Below are 23,355 nucleotides of genomic sequence, written 5' to 3' on the forward strand. Positions count from 1 at the left end.
CCGCCGCCGCCGCCGCCGCTGCCGCCGCCGCCGCCGCCGCCGCCGCCGCCACACGGGCCGGGAGGGGCGGGGCGGGGCGTGAACGGGGGGGCGGGGACAGATGATGGAGGCGTGTCCTGGATGGGGCGGAGGCGGAGCCTGCTTTGGGGGCGGGGCCAGCGCCAGTGCCCGCCCCGCCCGCTGTCCCGCGTAGCCCGGGGTGAAGGGCGCGTCGCGTCCCCGGGTCCCAGCGTGGCGGCGGCAGGGACAAATGCAGCGCCCCGAAACTGTTGAGCGCTTGCTGGTGGCGGGTACTGGGTTGAGGGTTTTTCCAACACGGTCTCGTTTGCTGCTCCGGACAACCCAGCAAACAGGGATTGTTCGCTCCTTTTTGCATGAGGGGAAACGCCTACGCTTAGCTGCAGAGTCCCGCTGTGGTCTCGCCTGTGTTCCCTGGCCCGGCCTCGAAGGTCTAAAACTCAAGCTCTGGCCTCCACGCATCGCCAGCCAGACTGAGGGGTTATTCCCTGACCGCGCCTTCGGAGCCCACCATGTAACAGTACTGAGGCTTCGATGACTGCCACCCGCAGGAGAACGTTTTCCTGCTTGCCCTGCAACCTAGCCTGAGGCGCTCTGGCCTCAGTTTGCTCATCTGTGAAATGGCGGAACTCCATCTGCTACCCACGCTTTCTCTCAAACTCATGTGCCTTGCCCAGATGGGATAGGGATCAGACCATAGAGGAAACCGTGCTTTGTGTTGGTGTTGTTGTTGTTGGAATCTCTGCACCCAAAGTGGGGCACAAACTCACAAACCCGGAATCAAGAGTCTCAAGCTTCACAGACCGAGCCAGCCAGGCACTCCGAGGAAACCATGCTTTCAAAACTAAACCGTGATCTGTCATTTAACAGTAAGCTAGATTCTATCCGCACACTGGGCCTCAGTCTCCCTCTGTTCTCCAAAGCATTGAATCAAATCATCCATTTTCAAAGGAGGAGGCAGCTCTGAATCTCTAGGGCAGAGAAAGGGGTGCGCTTGTTTTGAAAAAGCATGTTTAATTTTATGATTTAAGATTTTATTTATTTATTTAACAGAGAGAGAGAGAGAGAGAGAGCACAAGCAGGGGGAGTGGCAGAGGCAGAGGGAGAAGCAGGCTCTGCACTGAGCAGGGAGCCCCACTCGGGGCTCGATCCCAGGACCCTGAGATCAGGACCTGAGCTGAAGGCAGTAGCTTAACCGACTGAGCCACCCAGGCGCCCCTAATTTTATGATTTTCTATTTGGAAAGCAGCCATAGGTGGGTAGGAGGGGGTGAGTGGGAGTTTTCTATTTGTCAGAGAAGAGCCTGGGTCTTACATCTGAGAAACGGCACTTGAGGCTGCCAGTGTGGCCTTCAAGCCCTGACACCCTGGGATGGTGCGGGCGAGGCTGTGGCCTGGGCCAGGGCTGTGAGTCGAGAAAGGTTTGGGTCAATCCCCGGGGTTTGGGGATGGGGAGGTGGAGCTGTGAGGCTGGGAGCAGAAGGGCACAAGGGAGGGCTGACTGACATCTGCCAGTAAGCACAGCTGGCCCCCAGGTACCCCAGCATGGCCCAGGTCTGTGTCACCCTGTCTGGAGTCCCCAGACTTGCTGGGTCCCTACCCAGGCCCTGACAGGCTCATGGCCTCACCAGTCCACTGCTGATCCTGCGTTCCTGCAGAGCCCTCACTCCAGAGAGCTCCTCCCAGCACCAGGGTCCAGGCTCAGGCCCCCATCCCTGTCCCTCCCGCCAGCGGACCTGCCTGTTGCCTCCACCAGGGGTCCCTTGGTTACCAGCACCTGCACCTGAAGGCAGCCTCCACCGGCTGCGTGCCACACTGTGCGGGCTGCCGTGGCTTCCATTTTCTCATGCTATCCTCAGTCCCCTCTGAACGCTCTGTGAAACAGGATCTAGGCTGCAAAGCAGGTTCTAGGATTATTTCTATTTTACGGATGAGGAAACCGAGACTCAGAGAGGTACAGTCACTCGCCCAAGGATGCGCGCGGCAGTGAGTTCTTTGGCTTTCAATCCCCCCTTCTTTCCTCTCTATACTACGCTCCCTGATGTGAGACTTTGGGAGGGACAGCAAACACAGCAGCTCTCTCCTGACCCTCTTACCCCAGAGCCCACAGGACCCTGCTGCAGGGGAGTCGCATATGTACCCCAGGCCTCCTCGGGAGGCCTCTGGCCCCCCTCTCTATGACGAGGCTGTGTCCCTGCTGGGCCGAGTCAGTGGCTCTGCTCAGCTCAGCCTGACCAGTGGGTCAACTGAGTCCCCAGAACTGTTGCCCACTGGCCACCCTGCCCCATAACTAGATGGTGCTCCGCCCAGCGACCCCAAGACCAGCCACCGGAAGCGAGTCGCACCAGGGGCTCACCTGCTCACTGCAGAGGGTTCTAAATCTGCAGCTCAGGTAACTGGAAAACAAGTGACTGGAATCTCCACCCCAGGGTTGCTAAGGCCAAATGCCTGCCAAATCCGGGTGCTAGGCTGGGTTGGACTCTGCCCACCATCCGTAAAACCACATTAACCAGGAAGCTTAGAGGACGGGGCGTTCTGATTAACTGGATTCACTGATATCTTAAGGGTTACTTGCAAAGTCTTTCTATAAGGTCCAACTTGAATAGCAAAAAAATTGGGAAGACTGAAAGGTCCAGCAATAACATATATAATCTTGGGTGGTTCGTTTAATGGAAAACCATGAAGTCATTCCAAATGTTAGAGAAGAACATTCAATGCCTGGAGAAATGGTTATAAGTTATTAAGTGAAGTGTTTCAGAACACTAAGCCCGTATTTGTAAAAAACAAAAAATACAATTTATTTACTGCTTATATATAGTAAGATGAAAAGACACTAAAATGCTCACCCTGCTCCGTATCTTTGGGTGTTGATATGACAGATGACCTTTTAAATGTAGTTTTTCTTTCTTGCTTTGAAAAGGTGGTATTTACATGGGTCAGATTCAAAGTTATCAAGTAAAAGTATCTCCTGGTGTCTAGCATCTCCGTCTCCCAGGCACCCAGTTCTCACCTGCAGGCAACTTGTGGGGTGCTATTTCCTGTGTATATTTCCAGAGACATTTTATGCACATAAAAGTAGCTTTCCTTCCCATTTATGCAAAATAGCATATTCTATCTACACCTTATTCTGTACCTTCCTGCCTGCCCTTGATAGAGCTCAGCAATACTTCCTTACCTCTATATGAAGAGCTTTAAGAAAAAAAAAAAAAGATTTTATTTATTTGAGAGAGAAAACAAGTGGAGGGGAGAGTCAGAGGGAGAGGGAGAAGCAGGTGGGGCTCGATCCCAGGGATCCGGGATCACGACCTGAGCTGAAGGCAGAAGCTTAACCAACTGAGCCACCCAGGCGCCCCTATCAAGAGCTTTTTCATTCCGTGTTCCCCCCAAAATCTAGTATTCCACTATATGGATGTATCTAAATTTATATAACCCACGCCTTACTACTGATGGACCTTGGAGTGGGTAGACTGTGGCGAGTTGAATTGTGTCCCCCCAAAAGATATGTTCAAGTCCCAACCCCCAATACCTGTGAATGTGACCTTATTTGGAAATAGGACCTTTGCAGATATAATTAAGGATTATATAATTAAGGATTTTGCGATAAAATCGTCCTGGGTTTAAGGTCCACCGATACACCTAAGGCCCTAAATCCAGTGCAGGGTGTCCTCACAAGAAAGGGAGAGGACACACACAGAGACTCAGGGAGAAGGCCACATGAAGACAGAGGCAGATGTGGGCCCATGTTCCTACAAACCAAGGAATGCTTGGGATGATCGCTAATATTCTTTGTGGTTTTGTTTTCGTACCTGGGTTACATCTGTAATCTGGAAGAAAACATTAAAACATCCATGTTCAAGCTGCAGTAAGGAAAAACTGGCCTTCTCCCAACTCCGGTCCATTCTGCCCACAGAGCACGGCATCCTCCCGTCACTCTCTGCTCAGAGAAATCAACAGCTACTGAGAGCCTACTATGTGCCGTGATGCATGGCAGTGGCTTCTGACCACCTAGGAGGCAAAGCCCCACCCTTGGCCTGTCATTTGATACCTGCAATATTGTGGCTTTCTTGATCTACTAGGAGAATGGGAACTTCCACGGATTAACCAGGTCTTCTGAGCCCGCCCTAGAGGCAGCCCTGGTTGCGCAGATCAACCTGATTAAAAGCATGGATGCTGGAGCCAGACGCCCGGGTTCTAAACCAGCTCTTAACCCAGCATTTAGCAGCCACGTGACTTCGGGCAAACTACCTAATCTCACTGCTTCAGTCTCATCGTTTGTAAAACAGGTGAGTACCTACCTTGTAGGGCTGATGTGATGGCAAAACGAGTTTTATGCCAAGTGCATGGAACAGTGCCTAGCACGGAGTAAGCGTCACCAAGCAACAGCTGTCAACAAGGCCCAAAGGAGCATGTGAAGTGAGCTGCCAAGGCCACAGAGGCCTTGAATCTGTCCAGATGCTTTTCTCTGAGACTCCCGCTTCAAATACGTTTTGCTCACTTCTTAGTCATCTATTGCCATGTACCAGTATCCCCACAAATTTAGCAGCTTAAAATATTTACTGGCTGTTTCTCTGGGTCGGGAGTCTGGGCCCAGCTTGGCCGGGTCCTCTGCACAGCTGCAGTCAAGCCTTGGCCAGGGCTGGGGCTCATCTGAACGACCAGCTGGGGAAGGACCGGCCTCCAGGCTCCCAGGCTCCCGTGGTTTGGGCGGGCAGTGCTCTGTTCCTTGCAGACTGCTGGACCAGGAGCTTTGGTCCCCTGTTGGCGGTCAGCCTGAGGCTGCCCTAGTTCCTTGCCTCTTAGACCCTCCAACTGGGGCCGCACACACATGGCAGCTTGCTTCTCCAAAGGCAGGGAGAGAGGGTCTGTCTCTGGACAGATGTCCGGACAGCAGGACAGACGTCACGTTCTGTAACGTGATCATGGAAACATCTTGTCACCTCTGCCCTTCTCATGCTGCTCAGAAGTCACCGGTCTGGCCTACGTTGGAAGGAGATTACATGAGATGTGCACACCTGGTGGGGGCAATTGTGGGAGCCACCGCCGTCTGTCAGGGTATTCAATCCCCCTGCTCTGTAGAGCGCAGCCCAGGCCTCACATCCCCCCAACCCCCCCCAACTTGGAAGCTCCAGTCAGGTGTCTTGAGTGAAGAGAAGCCTGGTTTGGTGGTGGGGATTTTCCTGGGGACCCTAGTCCCACAGCAGGGTTTTGTTTTTTTTTTTCCCCAGCCAGGATTCCAGTTGGTGATGGAGAACACCAAAATGTTTCTTACCTCACCCCCACCCCTCACAGATCTGTCAAGGTGTTTTTCGGGTTAGATCCTTGACGGCTGCTTCACCAGAGGCCTCACCACCATTTTGAGTAATGGTTCAGGGTAAGTTATCTGATTCTAGATGAAGGTAATTAAGGCCAAACTATGGGATATGGGCACCTGCTAGTCCATCTATGCCTCCTGTGAGTGACATTTAAGGACGGAGCCTGCGGTCACCACCTAACCAGGAGGGAGCCTAGACCCAAAGCCCAGGTCCATCTCCAGAACCCGAGCCCACCTCCAAGAGGAGGTTCCTCCACTCAACGAAGGGCTCCTTCAAGGTAAGCTTCCTTTTCCAGCCTTCAAGTACTTAGGAAGAAGATGGGATGTAATGGGCAACAGACATAAAGTTTACTACTCCTGAGACTCCTCTGATGCAAATTCCTTACTCTTACTCCAAGGGCAGAGGGCCCTTCATTCTAATTTTCTATGTCCCCCTCTTACACGGTTTATTAGCCAGAGCAGCGGTTTCCATAACTAACAAAAACTGCAGCTTTCTTACCGAACCCTCGAGCCTGGTAAGTGCTGGGGCCTTTCGTTTTTGGCTTCTGCATGACTGTAGACCCTTACTATTTAGGAAGATGCTTCCATGGAGAGGTCTTGGGGGGAGGCAGGGGCCCCCTCCCACATTACAAGCTAAAAAAGACGGTGCTCTTCCAGATGCACAGGGGAGAAGTTACTGGTTGCCTTAGGGCAACAAGACCCAATTCTCTTATTCTGGCTAATCTGACACCCTCACACCAGACTTTAAATCTGGACACACGATCAGTGGTGAGAGGTGGCTATGAGTCTAGCTGTGGCACCCTGGACGGCTTAGTGGCCATGCTGCCAAAAACATGTTCATCTTTGACATACATTGACAGAAGTAAAAACATTTATTTTTTTATCTTCGGAATCTGGTCCCACAAAAAGGCCAACACTTTTTTTTTTTTTCAGTTCATTGTCTTGACCCTTCAAAAAATCGATTTTTCAATTAAGAGGTAAAGAATGCTGAGAAAAGCAAATTTCGAGGTGTGCTCAGATAAAATTATTTCTCATAAACCGTAATACAGGCAACCCCAGGCTTCCAGTTCACTCAGAACTCCTTCTGTCATGTACAGTCTCTGAAGGAGAAACGAAAATAGGAGGCTGTCTGCAGACAAGGCACTTCAGAAACCACAGCAAGGAGAAAACCCAAGGCCCCTGGGAACTGTGCTGGGAGCCTGTGAACCCAGAGAGCTGTCGGTGGACAGGACAGCCAGACCCCCCACCTCCACGAGAACAGTTCCGGCTTTCCTGCCCAAACACGCTTCTGGCGCCTGCCTCAGCCCGGCACTGCCCACCTGGCCCAGAAGACCCGGCAGCCAGGCCACTTGGCCAAGACGAACACTGCTTTCTGAAGCTCAGAGCAGTTCCTGCGGCAGACAGGGTGGAATACTTTCCGAGGCCCCTGCTGGGGCATCTTGCAGGAGCAGTCCCTTTTGCAAAGGCAAGTTAGTGCAGATCAGCACGTTAGCAAAGCAAACATTAAAGATTTTTTAAAAGCTGACTAATACTCTTGATTTCCCTCCTGATTAGCTGTTCGAGCTGCAGCCTATAAACCTGCCAGAAATCAGGAAGGAATCCCCCCCTCTGAAGGCACCTTGAATGAAGTGGCTACAGCCAATGGGAGTGCAGAAGGCCCTCCTTCTGGACAGTGATCACGGGACGCCTGTAACCACTGAGAAGGGTCCAGCTGAAGCCAGGCAGCACGCTCAACCCCTTCTTTTGCTCTGGGGGCTTGTGTTTAATATGGGTCACTGCGATGGAAGCAGCAGTCTGAGAGTCTCTCACGTCAAGAGACGGACAGGGACGGGGATGCTGGAGCTTTCCGCCTCCTGTGTTGTGGGCGCACGCTCGAGTCCCAGCAAACAGTGTGACACTGTGCCAATTTACTGCCTAACATGCCAGTCTGTCAAGAAAGTCGGGTGAGGAGGAGAGGAGTCATGCTCCAAACAGAGGCTGGCTGGGGAGTGCTTCGTCCCCCTTCCGTTGGCCCAGGTGAGGTGGCTCCTTTCCAGAAATTGTATGAGGAGAAAGAGGGGTTGCACTCAGATCAGAACTGGACCCAGCCTGTGCCTGGTTGAGTCTGGTTGGAAGTCGACCTGTAAAAGGAAAAAAGGGAGGGGGTGGGAGAGTTTAGATGTTTGAAAATACAAAGTCGATAAAATGTGGCTTCTCTCTGGGCAAAAAGAGCTCCAAGAAGTCAGTCCCTGAATGTTCTAGAGCAGGGGTCAGCCAACTACAGCCCAGAGACCAAATCTAGTTCTCTGTTTCTGTAAATAAAGTGTTACTAGCACACAGCCACGCCCGTTCCTTTACACACCATCTATGGCTGCTTTTGAGCCACAAAAGCAAGACTGAGCGAGCAGAGGCCATAAGGTCTGTAGCGTCTAACCGACCTCTCTCTGGAAAACCCGCGCTGAGTCCTGTCCTGCAGACTACCCCTATAAACAACGGTGCAGTGAGTTTTTAGCATCTCTTCACCTCGACTCCAAGGAAAGGCGTGAAGTTTTATTGAGGCAGAGAAGGCAAGAGACCATGGACAGGCCAAGGCTAGCACCAAGGCTAGTTCTGCCCAGTGTTCTGGGATTAGCTGGGGCAGGGGTGGCGAGTGTGGCGTCGGGGAAGAGGGGAGCTGCTACTGGGGACAAGCCAAAGGTCGTTGGAAGACCCGGAAGAGTTACAGTGTAGCCCCAGGTCACCTAGCAGTAGAGAGCAGTGAAAAGCCTTCATGGAGAGACGTATGCCACCCAAAGCAGGCACTCTGGGGCTCTGCCCTCTGGCTGGCCTGAAAACGTCCAAGTCCGAGCGGTTGCTCCAAACGCCAGAAGAAAAGCATCTGGAACAACCCCAGGTTTCTAGGGACACAGCCCTGGCCCCAGTCCCGCCACAAAAATGTGACCCTCTCCTCACCCTGTGGATTTGGTAAAGTCTCCCCAGATGTCGGTGGTGGCAGTCGTGGCAGGCTTGGGTTGCGGCCAGGACATGGTGGCACCTCCTACTGATGTCCCCAAATCCGCCAGGCAGGGAGAGAAGAAAAGGAGACAAAGGAGTCAGAAATCTCTCTTTCTGCTGGTCTCAGTGACCCTGAAATCAGTCTCATGATTCCGGGTGGCCGAGAAAGACACACAGAGACCTGCTCTGGGACAAACAAACAAACAAACAAACAAGCTGCCACATTTCCACCTGTTCATGAGCCCTTGGGGGCTCCTGGAGAAAAGTGGAAAGCCATATACATACAAGGTGGAAGGCAGGGTGCCAGTGAGGACGAGTCACACACCATCCATCACTCATGCCTGAAGCTGACCTTGTTTCCAACTGCTTATGTGTTGGCAATCTGTTTAAAATTCACTATCTCCCGCCCTGGCTTCTTGAATCTCCCGCCCACCGACGACGCAAGGTCATCTTCACATAAAGCCCTCAGTCCAGGGTCTGGATCAACTGAATGAAAAAGTTATGCTCCAGAAATGTGCCAAGTGCTGGGACCCAAAGTGGTTAGGGTTTGGGGCGAGCCTTCCAGAAGCAGCAACACAGAAGCCAGTATCTGTGTGTATCTCTTCATCAAGGTGGGGGCACATGGGGCTACCGTGCCCGCCTCTGTGCTTTGCCAGCACCTCACCCTGTGCTGCTGTCCCTGCTAAAGGCCCGGTGCCTTCCTCCCTCCGCCCTCCCACCAATTTGCTATTTCTGATCTGCTCTGGGCCAGGAGACCAGGTAGCATCCCGAGGGCCCTCAAGGGTTTAGTTTTGTAGCTCGCCAAGTGCTTATCGTGCACTGTCTCCTTCAGACCCATCACAGTCCGTGGGGGAGGACAGGCCAGAACCAACTGTGTGACTTGACACGCATCCCTCGAGTCTGTCTCCTTATCTCTCAAGCAGGGGTGACGGACAGTGACAGTGACTACTTCACAGAACCGGTCTGCGCCGCAGGAGCTAATACAGTGAATGCTTGGAGAAGGCCCAGCACGCGGTGGTGATAATGACATTAGTGGAACGAGACCCGACAAACACAAGCACTTAGTGTTTTAGGTATTGTTCACGGATCAGCTCATTTGATCCTCACAAGAAGCCCACACCATAGGCTATGACTGCCCCCATCCTACAGATGAGAAAACTGAGGCACAGAGAAGCAGGCAATCTTCTGACTATCACATGACTGATAAGCCAGAGTGTGAACTCGGCCAGTCCGGTTTACAGGATATACTAAGTGCTCAAGAAATGGTCGCTCTTTGTGGCTCATTGTCTGACACCATTTTGTCTGTGCAGACACCCTAACTGCCTGTCTTGTACGTTGGAATGTAAGCCCCTGGGGCGCCTGGGTGGCTCAGTCAGTTACGTGTCCAACTCTTGACTTTGGCTCAGGTCATGAGCTCAGGATCATGAGATCAAGCCCCACATTGGGATCTGTGCTCCTAGTGGAGTCTCCCTGAGATTCTCCCTCTCCCTCTGCCCCCATCACTCTCGATTTCTCAAAATAAATAAATAAAATCTTAAAACAAAACAAAACAAACCATAAGCCCTTGAGAGCGGGAACTTGGTGCTGTACTTGCAACATTCCCAGGGCTTAAAACACTGCCTGGCACATAGTAGATACTCCATATTAGGTGTTAAACACGCACCAGTAACCGAGGGAAGGCCTAAGATAGTGGCTCTCAGACCTCAGTGAGCGTACAAATAACGTTAGGAGCACAGATTCCTGTCCACGTTCCTGGTGATGCCAAGGCAGGTGGTCCTGTTACTCCGAGAAACAATGCTGGAAGAATGGTTCCTCGTTCTGTGGCAGAGGCTGGCTGACCACTACTCCTGCCCACTCCTGGCCTGGGAAGCCCCCACAAGGCTGAGGTTGGAAGCCTGACCGGCAGATGGGGAAGCCTATGCCCACACCCTTAAGAGGGAAAGAAAGCGGGCTTCCTGCAATCCTGTCCTCTAGAACCTAGTGAGGTCTGTACGGAGAAATCACCCCGCCTGGGGAAGGCTTGGACATCGGCTAGGCTGGGCGGGTAGGGCGGGGAGGCCAAGGAAATGGGCTAGCTCCGCATCTCTATCGGTGGCTGGTACTGGGCACTAACTTCTGGAATCCCAGGGTCACCAAAAGGCATTCCTTTACACCTTAGAACAAGCACCAGCAGAGCGTGCTGGACGAGCTGCCTCTCGGCTTGCTAGCCTCCTGAGGGCCTTACCAAGGACCTTGCTCTAAACTAAATCCCCGATTTTATTTTCTACCACTCACCTTGGCATACTTATGCTACATCCATTTCCCTACACACACCAGGTGTTTAAAAATCTGAGCCTTATTCACACTCTTCTGTCTGGAACGCCAAGCGTCCCCTGCCCCCATCTCCTTCCTTCAAGGCCCACCTCCAATGCCACCTTTTCCATGGAGCCTCCCCACATCATCCTGGCTGGTCATATGTGGACCCATACAATTGGTCTTTGTGCCCAGGACTCCTGTCTCCTACCAGATATGAGCAGACCATGTCTCTACCACCCACCCACCCACTCGACAAACACTAAGCAGCTTCTAAGAACCAGGAACCCACATGCTGATGCTTTCATAGCAAATCGGTGTCACAACCAACAAGCTGCAGCCCCCACCCATCGGGGGTAGACAGAGGCACTGAGGGGGGGACGTGGCAGGTATCAGGGAAGAGAGGAACCCCTTACCCAGTCTGGGCAGAATGAGCTTCGTGGTGTCACAGACAGGTACCACATCATGGACAGTGTGTGTGAAGGAGGGAGCACCACGGGGCCCCAGCAGGGAGAGGAACCCACAGGTGCAGCTTTCGCAGCAAGTACAGTGACTCCCGAGCACTGACCTGAACTGGGAGCAACTGCTGTCTGGACGAGGGATCCCCCCCCAGACAACTGCTCCACAGGCGGGGGGATCAGGATGGAGGACTTCCCCCCCGGGGGCGGGGGAAGCAGGCTCAGTCCTCCTGTGCTGGCGGGCCGTGCTCGGGGACTCCCAGCTGCTCCTTCCTTCTTCTTCATGTTCTGAAGAGAGGCGAGGGATGCAAACCAGTCAGTTCTGCTAAGGTCCCCCTGCTTATCGGAAAACCCCACCAAGAGGGCCCAGGGGGCCCCCAAGCCCCAAATGTCTGTATAACCAAAAGATGGTCAACAGCTGCCCAGCACTCACTGTGTTGAGCTGTGCTCAAAGCATCACAATTCCAGAGCTATCCCAAACACATCTAATTCGAAAACTCAGCCCTGGCTTCATTAAGCATCAGGGAAATACAAATTAAAACTACAAATCAAAACGAGTGCTATACCATTACACACCCACCAGAATGGCCAAAACGTAGACTATCAAGTACTGACAAGGATGTGGAGCAACCAGAACTCTCACTCACACACTGCTTGGGGGATGTAAACGGGGAACGCTACCTGGAGAAACTGTCTGGAAGAATCTATAAAGCTGAACACGTGAACTGATGACCCTACAATTTCCCTCCTAGAAACAGACCCCACAGAAACACATACTCATGGCACCGAAAGACATGCACTTGCACGTTCACAGCCGTTACTTTTTGTAATAGCTCCAGACTGGCAACTACCCCAGTGTTCACTGTCAGTTAAAGAGTAACACCGGGGGGCGCCTGGGGAGCTCAGCTGGTTAAGCGTCTGACTCTTGGTTTCGGCTCAGGTCATGATCTCAGGGCTCAGGTCGTGATCTCAGGTCGTGGGATTGAGCTCCACGTGGGGCTCTGCGCTCAGCAGGGAGTCTGCTTGAGGATTCTCTCTCCTTCTCCCTCTGCCCCTCCTTACCTCAAATAAATAAATAAATCTGAAAACAATACCCGCAAAGAGTACCACTGTGATGCATTCTCGCAATGAAATACACCACTGCAGTGACAATGGACAAACTACGAGCAACAGAACAGAGGCAGATTTTCTTTGAAAACAAAATCTAGGGCATTCCACTCAGGACCGTGGTGACTCTGTCCTGCGGACAAGAACAGGAGAGGGGCTTCCAGAATGCGGATGATCTCTGCTTTTTTTTTTTTTTTTAAAGATTTTATTTATTTATTTATTTGAGAGAGAGAGAGAGAGAGAGAACACGAGAGGGAGGAGGGTCCAAGGGAGAAGCAGACTCACTGCTGAGCAGGGAGCCCAATGCGGGACTCGATCCCGGGACTCCAGGATCATGACCTGAGCCGAAGGCAGTCGCTTAACCAACTGAGCCACCCAGGCGCCCCTAATCTCTGCTTCTTGATCTGGGGGCTAGTTTGCGTGGGTACATTTGGTTTTCAAAAATTCACAGAGTTCTGCATTTATAATGTGTGCACTTTTCTGTATGCATATCATACTTCCATAGAACATTAAAAAAAAGGGGCGCCTGGGTGGCTCAGCCAAGTAAGCATCTGACTTCAGCTCTAGTCATGATCTCAGTGTCCTGGGATCAAGCCCTCTTTCGGGCTCCCTGCTCAGTGGGGAGTCTGCTTCTCCCTTTCTCTCTCCCCCTGCCCCTGCTCTCAATAAATAAAATCTTAAAAAAATAAAATAAATAAATAAAAACAAAAACAAAAACCTGAGCCCCGATGGAGCCAGAAACCAGTGCCAAGTTACAAAGAGGAAGACACAGCTCCCACCTTGTGAGGAGCAGCAGCTTAACCCAGCACTAAGACCACAGCCCTAAAGCCAGAAGCCTCAAAGCCCTCAGTCAGAGTCCAGCTGTGCTGGTTATTTCCAGCTCTATGACCTGGGCAAGTCCCTTAAACTCTCTAAGCTTTATTTCCCTGCCTGTAAAATGGGAGAATGCTTAATTCATATAAGTGCCTAAAAACACTACCTGGCACACAGCTGATGCTCATTAAATGTTAGTTTCCTCCCAGCAAGAGAGGAATCACATCCCAACCAGTCCACTGGACATGACCTGTATTTTCTCTTAAGGGCCAGCTGGCCAACGTCAAGGGTCCCAAATCATCACCAGCATGAAGCAGAAAAGAGGAGAAAGAGATAGTAAATAAAGAGTAAGTAAAGAGGAAGAGCATTATCTTAGGGTTACAAAGTTTCTTCACAAAACATTTCCATGTGGTTCTTGATTCCCCCAAATCACTCCAACCCCACTCCCTATAGTCCGGTGAGGACCGAGTCCTGGACACCCAGCCCAGCCCTACCTTTTCCCATTCTCCACAGGAGCTAACAAGGAAAACCCAGATGCAGGGCAGCTCAGGATGAAGACACGGGGTGTCAGGACACCACCCCCACCAGCAGAAGCTGCCCATGAATCCCAGCACCCACCTCAACACCTTCCTGTCCAGAGCTCTTCCAAATCTTCCTTACTCGAGGTGCAAGGCCAGGATGCAGCTGACCCCCATTCTAAGAGCCTGGTCAGAAATGCCAGCCCTGGGAGCAAGTGACTGATGCGTCTTTTCAACTCAGAGGCTTTGCACATGCTGTTCCCTCTGCTTGAACCGCCTTTTGATCTCCCTCTTTCCCCTTCCTTACAGGTCACTTCTTCCAGGAACCCTTCCTTGCTTCCCCTAACCATGGACTGCATGCCCCTCCTCTAGGAGCTCATGGCACCGCGCTGCATCCCCTCCCCTGCCAGGATGTGGTCACATCTTGTCTCGCCCGTCTCCGTTTAACTCTTGAGCTCCACGAGAGCAGAGCTCTCTCGTTCACCCCCCGGCACAGGACCTGGCAAAAGGCCGCTGATCCACAAACATCTACTCAACTGATGGAACTGAAGGCTGGGGAAAAAAGGGGTGGGTTCTGGGCCGGGGTTGGGTGCTGGCCATCAAAGCCAAGTGAGGGTGGGACTCACCGCGATGTTGAGCTTGATGGTCTGGCCCTCTTTGAAGCCTAGGTCCAACTTGGGGCCCTGGTCTGGGTTCTGGGCCTGTTTTGCAAATTCACACTGCTGTCTCACCCACCTGGGCAGGGGACAAGGAAAAGGTGAGGAAGAGACCGGCTGCCCCGCATTCCCGCCCTCACTCCGCCTCCACCGGCCACCGCTCCAGGAAGAGGTTTTGTATGGTAGAAAAAGCACACGCAGGCTTGCGAGCTGGGCCTGAATTCAAATCCTGACTCTGCCACATAAGTAGCTGCGTGCACATCAGTTTCCTCATCAACGAAATGGAAATACAATTCTGTATGTGTTAAAGACAGCTATGAGAACTCAGTGAGCTCACGGATGTAAAAGAAGGTCCTGACACCGGGCTTCAGGAAATCTGAGAACCTGGCCCTCGCCCCCCTAGCACTTGGCATGAGGACTAGGAGAGTGTAACCACACGCCCCACTCATAAGGACTCGTAAGGTAGATGGTGAGACAAGACAGATGCCCAGGAAATAGAGAGCAACACAAAGGTCCCCCCACCCTCCACGCAATACCCATCTAGCAGCCCCCTGGGCATGGACAGCAGGCCAGGGAAGGGCCAGAGGTGCCCACGTGAGTTGCTGCACAAACTCCAACTTCCCAGCGGCCAGAGATGGAGGCCTGTAGGTGGCAGGGGAGCAGTCTTCCCTGCCCTTGTCTTTCAGCTTTAGAAAGGACTCCCAGGACATCTGGCGGGTGGCCACCTGCCACCACTTACTGTATCACGGAGGAACAGGCTCAGGAAGGCCCCATGAGCCTCCCATGGCCTCCGGCTCCTCTGGTGCCAGTAAGGGAAGAGGTATGGCAGCTCAGAGGCTGGGCCCGCTGACCAGTGAGAGACAGGGCCAGGGGAAAGGGAAAGGACTGGAAGGGAGAGAAGGCAGCCTGCCCCACAGGAGCAGTGAGTCTCCCGGAGGCTGTGCTAGCAGACGAATCCCACACAACCAGCTGGGTATCCTAAGCTGGGAAACCATTCTGTCCAGGGAAAGCAGGGAGGAGGCATGAGCACTTGTGGCCTCGAACCACTCACTTGAAATGGTCCTGCAATGCAACATTGAAGTCAAAGGCATCGCCTCGGTCCCCGAAGCCAATTCCAATAAACGCCCGGCGCCCTGGGGGACAACACATGATCAATCCCACTTGCCAGAGGCAGAGGAAACCCTTCTCATGAGGAGGACCCCCCACCCCCCGAGACCCGCACCTACCGTTTCCATCTTCGATGCGGATAACGAAGTACCTGCTGGAATCCGTCACGCTCTCCACGGCTGTGCCAGGAAACTGATCCACCGGGGCCTGAGCAAAGAGCTCCCCTGGAAGCACAAGTTAGGGTGAGCCTTGAGCCCCCTTCCAGCCTAACATTTCTATCACACCACTAGGGTCTTTTTCCTGAAAGGCAGAGAGGCAAACCTTACTCTGGGGTTCAAATCAAATCCATTCTGATGGAAGAGAAGACACAGACCTATAACCAAGGAAAGGTTTAAGTCAGGAGTGGCCTGCAAGTCAGATACAGCCCAGTGTTAATATTCTTAATTTAACTGCCAAACTTTTCAAAATCAAATTACATGTAAAATAATCCAGATTTCTAGTCTTCTCTGACAATCCAAAGCTCTAGCAATGCTGGAACTCCACTCCCACAGGAGGGCTGAGCTAGAGCTGACCTGCCCACACCCGAGGGCCCCGGAGCAGGCAGGCCCTGGTCCAGGTACAGCACAACCTCAGAAAAGGCCTGGGACCTGAGGCAGGACTGTAGAGGAGCCGTGGAACCCAGTGAAAGAGGGTTCGGGCACCTACAGAAGAATGTGAAGCAGGGATGCCTGGGTGGCTCAGTCGGTTAAGCGTCTGCCTTCGGCTCAGGTCATGATCCCAGGGTACTGGGATAGGGTCCTGCGTCGGGCTCCTTGCTCAGCAGGGAGCCTGCTTCTCCCTCTGCCTGCCTCTCCTTCTGCTTGTGCTCGCTCTCTGACAAATAAATAAATAAAATCTTTAAAAAAAAAAAAAAAAGAGGAGGATCTGAAGCAGCTGAGTTAGGCTAAGAGGACCACCGGTTTTAAAAGGGGCCCCTGTGGAATGCATCCCTTGTCACTCCGGTTCTCTAGGCCCCAGTGCAGCGCACACCTTTGGGGGCGTTCTGGACTCGCATCACTTCCACAGGTGCTGACCTCTGTTCGCACTTCCAGTACTTGACCAAGGCTTCTCTACTCAATGCTGGGGTTCACAGGTGACTGTGCAATCAAGGTTGAACTGAATCCAAATCGGTGGACCCCAAGTCTGTAGCTTCTTGATAATTTCTCTGCCCCCCTAGTTTCGTCCCTAGGGATCTGGGACTCACCTGGACGCCTTCAGCGTAGAGCAGTGATTCTCAACCAAGGGTGGTTTTGCTCCCCGTCCGCCCCCAGGGATATGTGGCAATGTGTGAAGAGATTTTTGGTTTTCACACTTTGGCAGTGCTACTGGCATCTGGTAGACAGAGGCCAGGGGTGTTGCTACATATCTGAAATTTGACTTGACAGCCCACAACACTCCCCTGGCCCAAATGCCACTAGCCTTGGCCGAGAAGGAGTGCAGAGCGAGAGACAAAGAGGACCCAGCAGGCCTGACCCCGAGCGAAGAGCATGCTGGCGTGGCTCCTGCAGGGGAGGCTCAGCTCTGGGCAGTCGCTGTTCCACTAGGCTGTCACTATAAAGTCCGTTCCCAAGGGTCCCAGAAAACAGGTGTTGCCATGCCTTGTGAGATCACCCAGCAAATCTCAAAGCCAGAGTTCTCTGGCCTAGTCACAGCAGCTGTCTTTTCAAACTCCTCTGCAGCCAATACCCAGCCGGCCCCATGTTCCAGAACAAATCAATGCTTTGGGTCACCTTGCTGTTCACAAAGCAAGTGGATAAATGTGTGCTCACTTCGTATTTCCAACAATCCTGTGAAGTATGAGCTAATGGGATCCCCATTTCAAAAAGGAGGCCAAGGCACTAGAGGTCATGTGTGGCTCGCCCAAGGTCTCACAGCTCAGACACAAGAGATGCAATTCTCAGAGGCAGCCGGTTTTGCCTATGACGCTTTACACTTGGTCCCATCCCACCCAGGAAAATCTCCACATGTTAGAAAAATAAATGACCGAATGCCACAGTGCCCGATGCCTGCTCTGGGGGCTGGGGCTCTTTCAGATCGCACTGCCCTCCACAGCTCACCCGGAAGCCCTGGTGGCACATGACTTCCAGACAGATTTCCCCTAAGGTGACATCTGCCAGCTGACCCCAACACAGCCCGGCTTGGCTTGTCCTTTCACCAAAGAGCTGAGTAGGACAGCTTCCGGCTCTTTCAGTTAATGGGCGTGGTCAGTCTGGGGAGTTACCCATTTAGTTGATAAACAGAATTCCTGAGTAAGAAGCAGAGCTCAACTGCAGAGGGTTGTGCATCTTCCCCCCAAAGCTGGTCTTCAAAGCAAACTCTGGGGCTTCCTACCTGGGACCAACCTGTAGGTCTCCTCTTCCTGGATTCCAAAATGAGTATGTTCTTAAGGATGCCCCCCACCAAAGACAGGTGCTGGACAGGAAATACTCCCTTTTACACCTGGAGACAGTGCTTTCTACAATTAAAGGTGGGGGGAATGGAGGCGGCTTAGAGGTACAGCTGGGCCTTTGATTTCGAGGTTCGGTTCCCATGACCCGAGTGGACTGGCCAGGGCCGCCTTTCCCTTCACAAAGTAGGAGGTGTGGCATCTCAGCCCCACTAGGGCCTCCGCTGCCTTTACCTGAGGTCCTGTCCTCCAGCTTGATGTAGGCCACCTGCCCTTTTGCAGTGATCCGCAGCCGGCCACTCCATGATGGCTGGTCCAGCTGCCACTCCGCGGCCCTAAGGGGACAAAAACCATGCTGGGGACGGGAATGGGGAGGGCATGTGGGCTGCTTGCTCAGGACCAGAGGCTGGCAAACTTTCTCTGACAAGGGCCATCCCATCCCTGTCACCACTACCCACTCTGCGGTTGTAGGGCAAAAGCAGTCATCAACAGTACAGGAACGTGCTGGCGCTTTACGTATTTGAAAGGCGTTTTTCTGCTGCATGTGACTGTATTTCAGCGCAACTTTCTGGACACTAAAAACCTGAATTTCATATAATTTTCGCATTAAGAAATATTCCTTTTAAAATGTTCCCCAACTATTTAAAAACATAAAAACCGTCCTTAGCTTGTGAGACATACAAAAACACGGTGGGTCGCAGTTTGCCGACCCCAGTTCTAGACTACAGAGACTTTTTCCCAGAAGTAGGACTTCCAGTTCTCTTTCTGTGAAGGAAGCAGTTCCTGGGCCTGCTGTTTCAGACACTGCTGGGCTGAGGGGGCCAGAGTGACCATTTGGGACCAGTGAGATGACCTCGGAGGAAAGGCGGGCGGGAGCAATCATATAGCAGAGAGAGAACAGGAGAGCAACTATTCATGTGAGGAAAGTGGATGGGTGTCCAACAAATATAATCCCAAAGGTGTCCCAGGCCGAAAGAACCCCAGGAAACCATGGACCTATCACAATAGCTTCTTTGGGGACTTTTAAAGCAATAACTTCACATTTTACTTCTAAGAAGCAGTTCAGTAAAACCCCCAAATAACAAGAACCTTGGGTGTTTTCAAGAGGGTTTTCCTGGAAGTCCCCAAGTGACTCCATTAACTATGGACACAGATTGTTTGAAGGCCACACAAATGCAGACTCTCGATTCACAATCAGACTCAGTTTCAGTTCCTCCTAGTGGGGCAACAAAGGCCTTAGATCCAAGCTAAGAGGAGCTCTGAGGGTGAAGGGCAGGGGCTGCCAGTTTCCTCTATGCCAAACCAGCCAGCCTTGACACGTGGGAACCTCACTCTCGGGGGGCCAGGAGGGACCAAACCCATCCTACTGAAGGGGATCAGAGTAGACTGACCATCCCGGGTTTGGTGTCCCATCTCCAGTTTGATAACAGAAAGCAAACGTGTTTTTGTAATTGTTTCTCTTGTTGCTTTCATACTACTTTTAAGTTACACCATGCATGTACTAGGTGTTCAATAAAATAATCTGTTATCTAGAAAATCAGCTACAAGTCTGTGTTAACACAACTGGAAAGTAACAAGAGGCCAGATATGTGGACACTCCACCATTCTTGTGGTGCAGGCCAATCCTGTATTTCCAAATCAAGAGACAAACATTGCCTTCAAAAGCGACCCCACCCCCGACCCAGGGACACAAAATAGCTACAGACCAGGTTGTCTGTAACAGGTACATCTTTTTTTTTTCCTTTCTTTTCATAGGTAACACATAGGCTTGGTAACAAAATGCAAACAGCACAAAAAAGCATACCGTAAAAGGAAGTCTCCTTCCAACCCCCACTGCCCGCCCGCAACGCCCTTTTTCCTGCGTTCCCTTCCAGACCCTACAAGCATCTGTTTATCCCTCTCAGGGGAACATTTCACTAGAGAAGCGCAGATGGACTCCTCCCAACCGCCACAAGCTGTGATAAGGCCTGAGGTTCGTGCGAGGGAGCTGGGCAGGGAGGGGTCCCTGGGCTCTGGCCATCCGCTCACAGCTCCTGGGACGGGCCCTTTTGGCCAGTTCTGGGCTGTTTTCCTTCCCCTGGGGATTTCCTCCCGTGATAGGACCCCCCTCCCCCTTCAGGCTTTTCAAGGTTCCCTTGAAGGCCACCAATTAGGGCTGAAAGAAAAGGGCTTGTGACACCACCACCCCCAACCACGCTTGGGGACACGGCTAGACACGGCGCCAACGCCTTCCCCGCGCTGGGAGCCCCGTGCGGCAGACTGAGACAGCCCCAAGTCCGGGTCTCCCTCCCTGCTCTGGCCTCAAACTGGGAGAAACCGCAGTATTACCTCCCGCCTCTCCCCTAATACCGGCCGGGGCCGTCCTCGGCTCCCGCGGTGGGCGTGTCGGGCGGCGGGGAAGGGGTTAAATCGGGGTTAGCCTGGCCTTGCGGCAAGCGGTCACCTGTAACCACGGTTGGTGGCTCGCGGCGGGATGCGGTAGACGTGGACCTCCGGCTTGACACAGAGCACCGATTCGTACTCGCCCTCCTCCATCTCGACACCCGGAGCTAGCCGGACTTCCGGCTCCTTCCCCGCCTCGGGGTCGGAAGGGACGCGACTCTATGACCCGGGTCAGGCTAGAGCGGCAGCTTGCGGGCCTCAGCACGATTGTCTCCCGCGCGCCCTCTGCTGGCGGCTCTGGCTCAAGACACGCGGCGGACGGATCCTGGAGCCACGTGATTACGGACAAGCGCTTTTGGGGAGCTTCCCGCTCCCACTAGGGCGCCGTGCGCAGCAGAGGAAACGTCGGTGCAGACCCCACCGCAGTCCGTTGTTTGGTTGTGGATCATCCCCATCCCCTCAGCGCTTACACTTGAGGCCCAGTTGGCTGAGATTCAAAGCTGTATCTACCTACACAGCTCACCCTGTAGCAAATCTCTCCTCTGGCCTTTACTTTCCCGGGCCCTTCGTGAATGTCCTTCCTTCTCCCGACTCTAGAAGCCTCCACTGAGGCTCCACCAGACCCACCACTAAGTGGGGCGCCACCCTTATCCTCACCCACCACGTGCCCAGGGCCCAGAGTGGCCTCGACTCGACAAAAAGAGCAAAGTCGACTAATTTAAGTCATGAAAAAAGACTCCCAGTCCTAACTTGGATTTCTCACAGAATGTCATAGGGGGTACATTTTGTCCAACCATAGTCAAATTCTAATTCTCAAAATCCCTTCTCCTGTACCATCCCCTCATTCGTTCCACGGTTATTTACTAAGCAATTATTTATTGTTTACAATGTGCCAGGTCCTCCGTGGGGAACAGCTGATCCCAAATCTTTACTTCACTGAATGCTCCCAAACTTGCTCCCCCCGCATCTCCTCTCTCCTCTCTCCCCTGTACTCACACTGTATAACTTCTTTATTATAGAATTAATCTAACCTCTTAAAAGATCTTTTTTTTTTATTGTGGTAAAATATACATAGCATACACTTTAGCACTTTAACCATTTTTGAGAGTGCAATTCAGTGGAATTAAGTACATACACAATATTGCATGACTATCACTGCCATTTCCAGGATTTTTTCATCTTCCCCAACAGACACCCTGTACCCATTAAACAATAACACCCCCTTTCCCCCTTTCCCCAAGCCCCTGGTATCCTCTATTCTGGGCTTTCTGTGTCTATGAAATTGCCTATTCTAGAAACCTCATATAAGTGGAATCATACAGTATCTGTCCTTTGTATCTGGCTTATCTCACTTAGTATAGTGTCTTCAAGGTTCCTCCCTGTCCGAGCAGCTATCAGAATTTCATTTCCTTCTGATGGCTGAATGATATTCCACCATGTAGATATTCCACATTTTGTTTACCCAGTCCTCTGTTGATGGACTTCTGGGTTCTTTCCACCTTTTGGCTCCTGGGAATAATCTGCTATGTTTGAGTCCCTGTTTTCAGTTCTCTCAGTATCTATCTAGAAGTGGATTTACTGGGCCAAATGGTAATTTTATGTTTAGCTTTTTCGAGGAACCACCAGACTGTTTTCCTTAGTGGCTGCACCATGTAACGTTCGCACCGGCTCTGAACAAGGGCTCTGACGTTTTCACCTCCTGACCAACACCGCTCTTCCATTTCTTTGATCACAGCCTGGTGGGTGTAAAGTTAACTTCTCTTTATGTGAATTGATTGAACCTCTAATTTCAACTTTTCCCATTGCCCTGATTCTCTGCAACAAAGAAGAAATTGAGAAATGACCCAGAAAATGAGATTTCTTCTTCCTTCTTCTTTGATCCTGTCTCTTTATCTTCCTAAAGTCCTGGAGTGGTGAAGACAGAACTCCCCTTTAAAGGGGGGGGGATATCGAAAGGGGCAGGGAGGACACACTCCCACACCGACGACCTTATCCCCTCACATTCCCACCATTGGGTTTATATGACTGTTCTCCCACCAGACTGGGAGCTTCTATTTCTTTTTTAAGATTTTATTAATTTATTTGAGAGAGAGAGAGAGTCAGAGAGAGAGAGAGAGAAAGCACAGGGGTGGGGAGGGGCAGAGGGAGAAGCAGGCTTCCCACTGAGCAGGGAGCCCAATGTGGGGTTCCATCCCAGGACCTTGAGATCATGACCTGAACTGAAGGCAGCTGCTTAACCGGCTGAGCCACCCAGGTGCCCCAGACTGTGACCCTGTCCCTGTCATCTGCGGGAGCCAGTATTCAGCCGCACAGGTTTTGGCACAGAGTCAGTGCTCCGTGAATGAGTACGTAAATGTGTGTTTTCAGTTGGCTACATCCCAAAACCAAGTGGCAATTTGGGGACGTGCCACCGCGTTTTCTCTTTCACGCTCTGACTCCTTGCATCAATACGTGCTGAACAACCCAGGGGAAGAGAGGGTATCCAAGGAGTAAAGCACCTGGACTCATTTAGAGTGAGAGAACTTCCAGCTGGGAGAGCATCTAGGACCAGCTCTCGAGAGCTGAACTTTGGGGTGGCGTCCACAATCAGCACCAAGCTCCATCACGTCCACTCTGGAAGCCAAGCAGTGTGAAGGCAGCACGCGGTGACTGGCCTCGCTATGTGGCTGCCGCAGGTAGGAAGCCTTCCCCTCGTGAACTTCGGAGGGAGTCATCACTCCATGCCAGGGGACAGCCTGGCCTGCCAGCGTGTCACAACACTGGCAGGTCAGTTCCGTCTAACATACGCTGGGTGCTGGGTGCTGGGTGTTGGATGCTGGCGCCACAGGGATGAAGCCAACCCAGCTCCTGCTTTTTTTTTTTTTTAAGATTTTATTTATTTATTTGACAGAGAGAGACACAGCGAGAGAGGAAACACAAGCAGGGGGAGTGGGAGAGGGAGAAGCAGGCTTCCCGCGGAGCAGGGAGCCCGATGCGGGGGCCCGATCCCAGGACCCAGGGATCATGACCTGAGCCAAAGGCAGACACTTAACAACTGAGCCACCCAGGCGCCCCCCAGCTCCTGCTTTCATCGAGCTCACAAACCAGAGGACACAGCGAGGAAGAATCTTTACAACGCACGGGCGGGAAGTGCTAGAATGGAGGAATTCCCGGGGGCTATGGGTGCCAAGAGAAGAGAGGCCCAACTTAGCCTGGGGCAGTCAGGGAAGGCTCTCCAGAAGAGGTTACAGTGACAGAATAATACCTGTGAGGTAGGCAGGGCAAAGATTGTTATCTCCATTGTGTAATGGAGGCCA

At 52.3% G+C, this 23,355-nt stretch overlaps 2 protein-coding genes across 4 annotated transcripts in view; both read right to left on the reverse strand.

The window, feature by feature from the left end:
- Window positions 1-2,347, reverse strand: part of CROCC (ciliary rootlet coiled-coil, rootletin) — a 49,363-nt gene extending 47,016 nt beyond the window's left edge. The window contains exon 1 of the mRNA XM_073903292.1: window positions 1,789-2,347. Coding sequence (XP_073759393.1) covers window positions 1,789-1,857 — 69 coding nt within the window. The 5' untranslated portion in view covers window positions 1,858-2,347. The remainder of the gene's footprint in view (window positions 1-1,788) is intronic.
- A 3,834-nt stretch (window positions 2,348-6,181) lies between these two features.
- Window positions 6,182-20,278, reverse strand: NECAP2 (NECAP endocytosis associated 2). 3 transcript variants are annotated; one of them, XM_025856129.2, is made up of 8 exons: window positions 20,121-20,278; window positions 17,912-18,012; window positions 15,372-15,476; window positions 15,197-15,278; window positions 14,116-14,224; window positions 11,162-11,339; window positions 8,260-8,344; window positions 6,182-7,448 (listed from the first exon to the last, which is right to left on the reverse strand). In XM_025856129.2, the coding sequence occupies exons 1-8, from the start codon at window positions 20,210-20,212 to the stop codon at window positions 7,400-7,402; spliced, it is 801 nt and encodes a 266-aa protein (XP_025711914.1). In that variant the 5' UTR covers window positions 20,213-20,278; the 3' UTR covers window positions 6,182-7,399. The 3 variants fall into 3 exon arrangements, with proteins under 3 accessions (XP_025711914.1, XP_025711913.1, XP_025711915.1); XM_025856128.2 differs by having other exon boundaries at window positions 8,260-8,347; XM_025856130.2 differs by lacking the exon at window positions 8,260-8,344.
- Window positions 20,279-23,355: the final 3,077 nt, after the last annotated feature.

The sequence above is a fragment of the Callorhinus ursinus genome, unplaced genomic scaffold, assembly GCF_003265705.2.
Source record: "Callorhinus ursinus isolate GAN/ISIS: 27379988/994484 unplaced genomic scaffold, GSC_fseal_2.0 scaffold18, whole genome shotgun sequence".
NCBI classification, from domain to species: domain Eukaryota; kingdom Metazoa; phylum Chordata; class Mammalia; order Carnivora; family Otariidae; genus Callorhinus; species Callorhinus ursinus.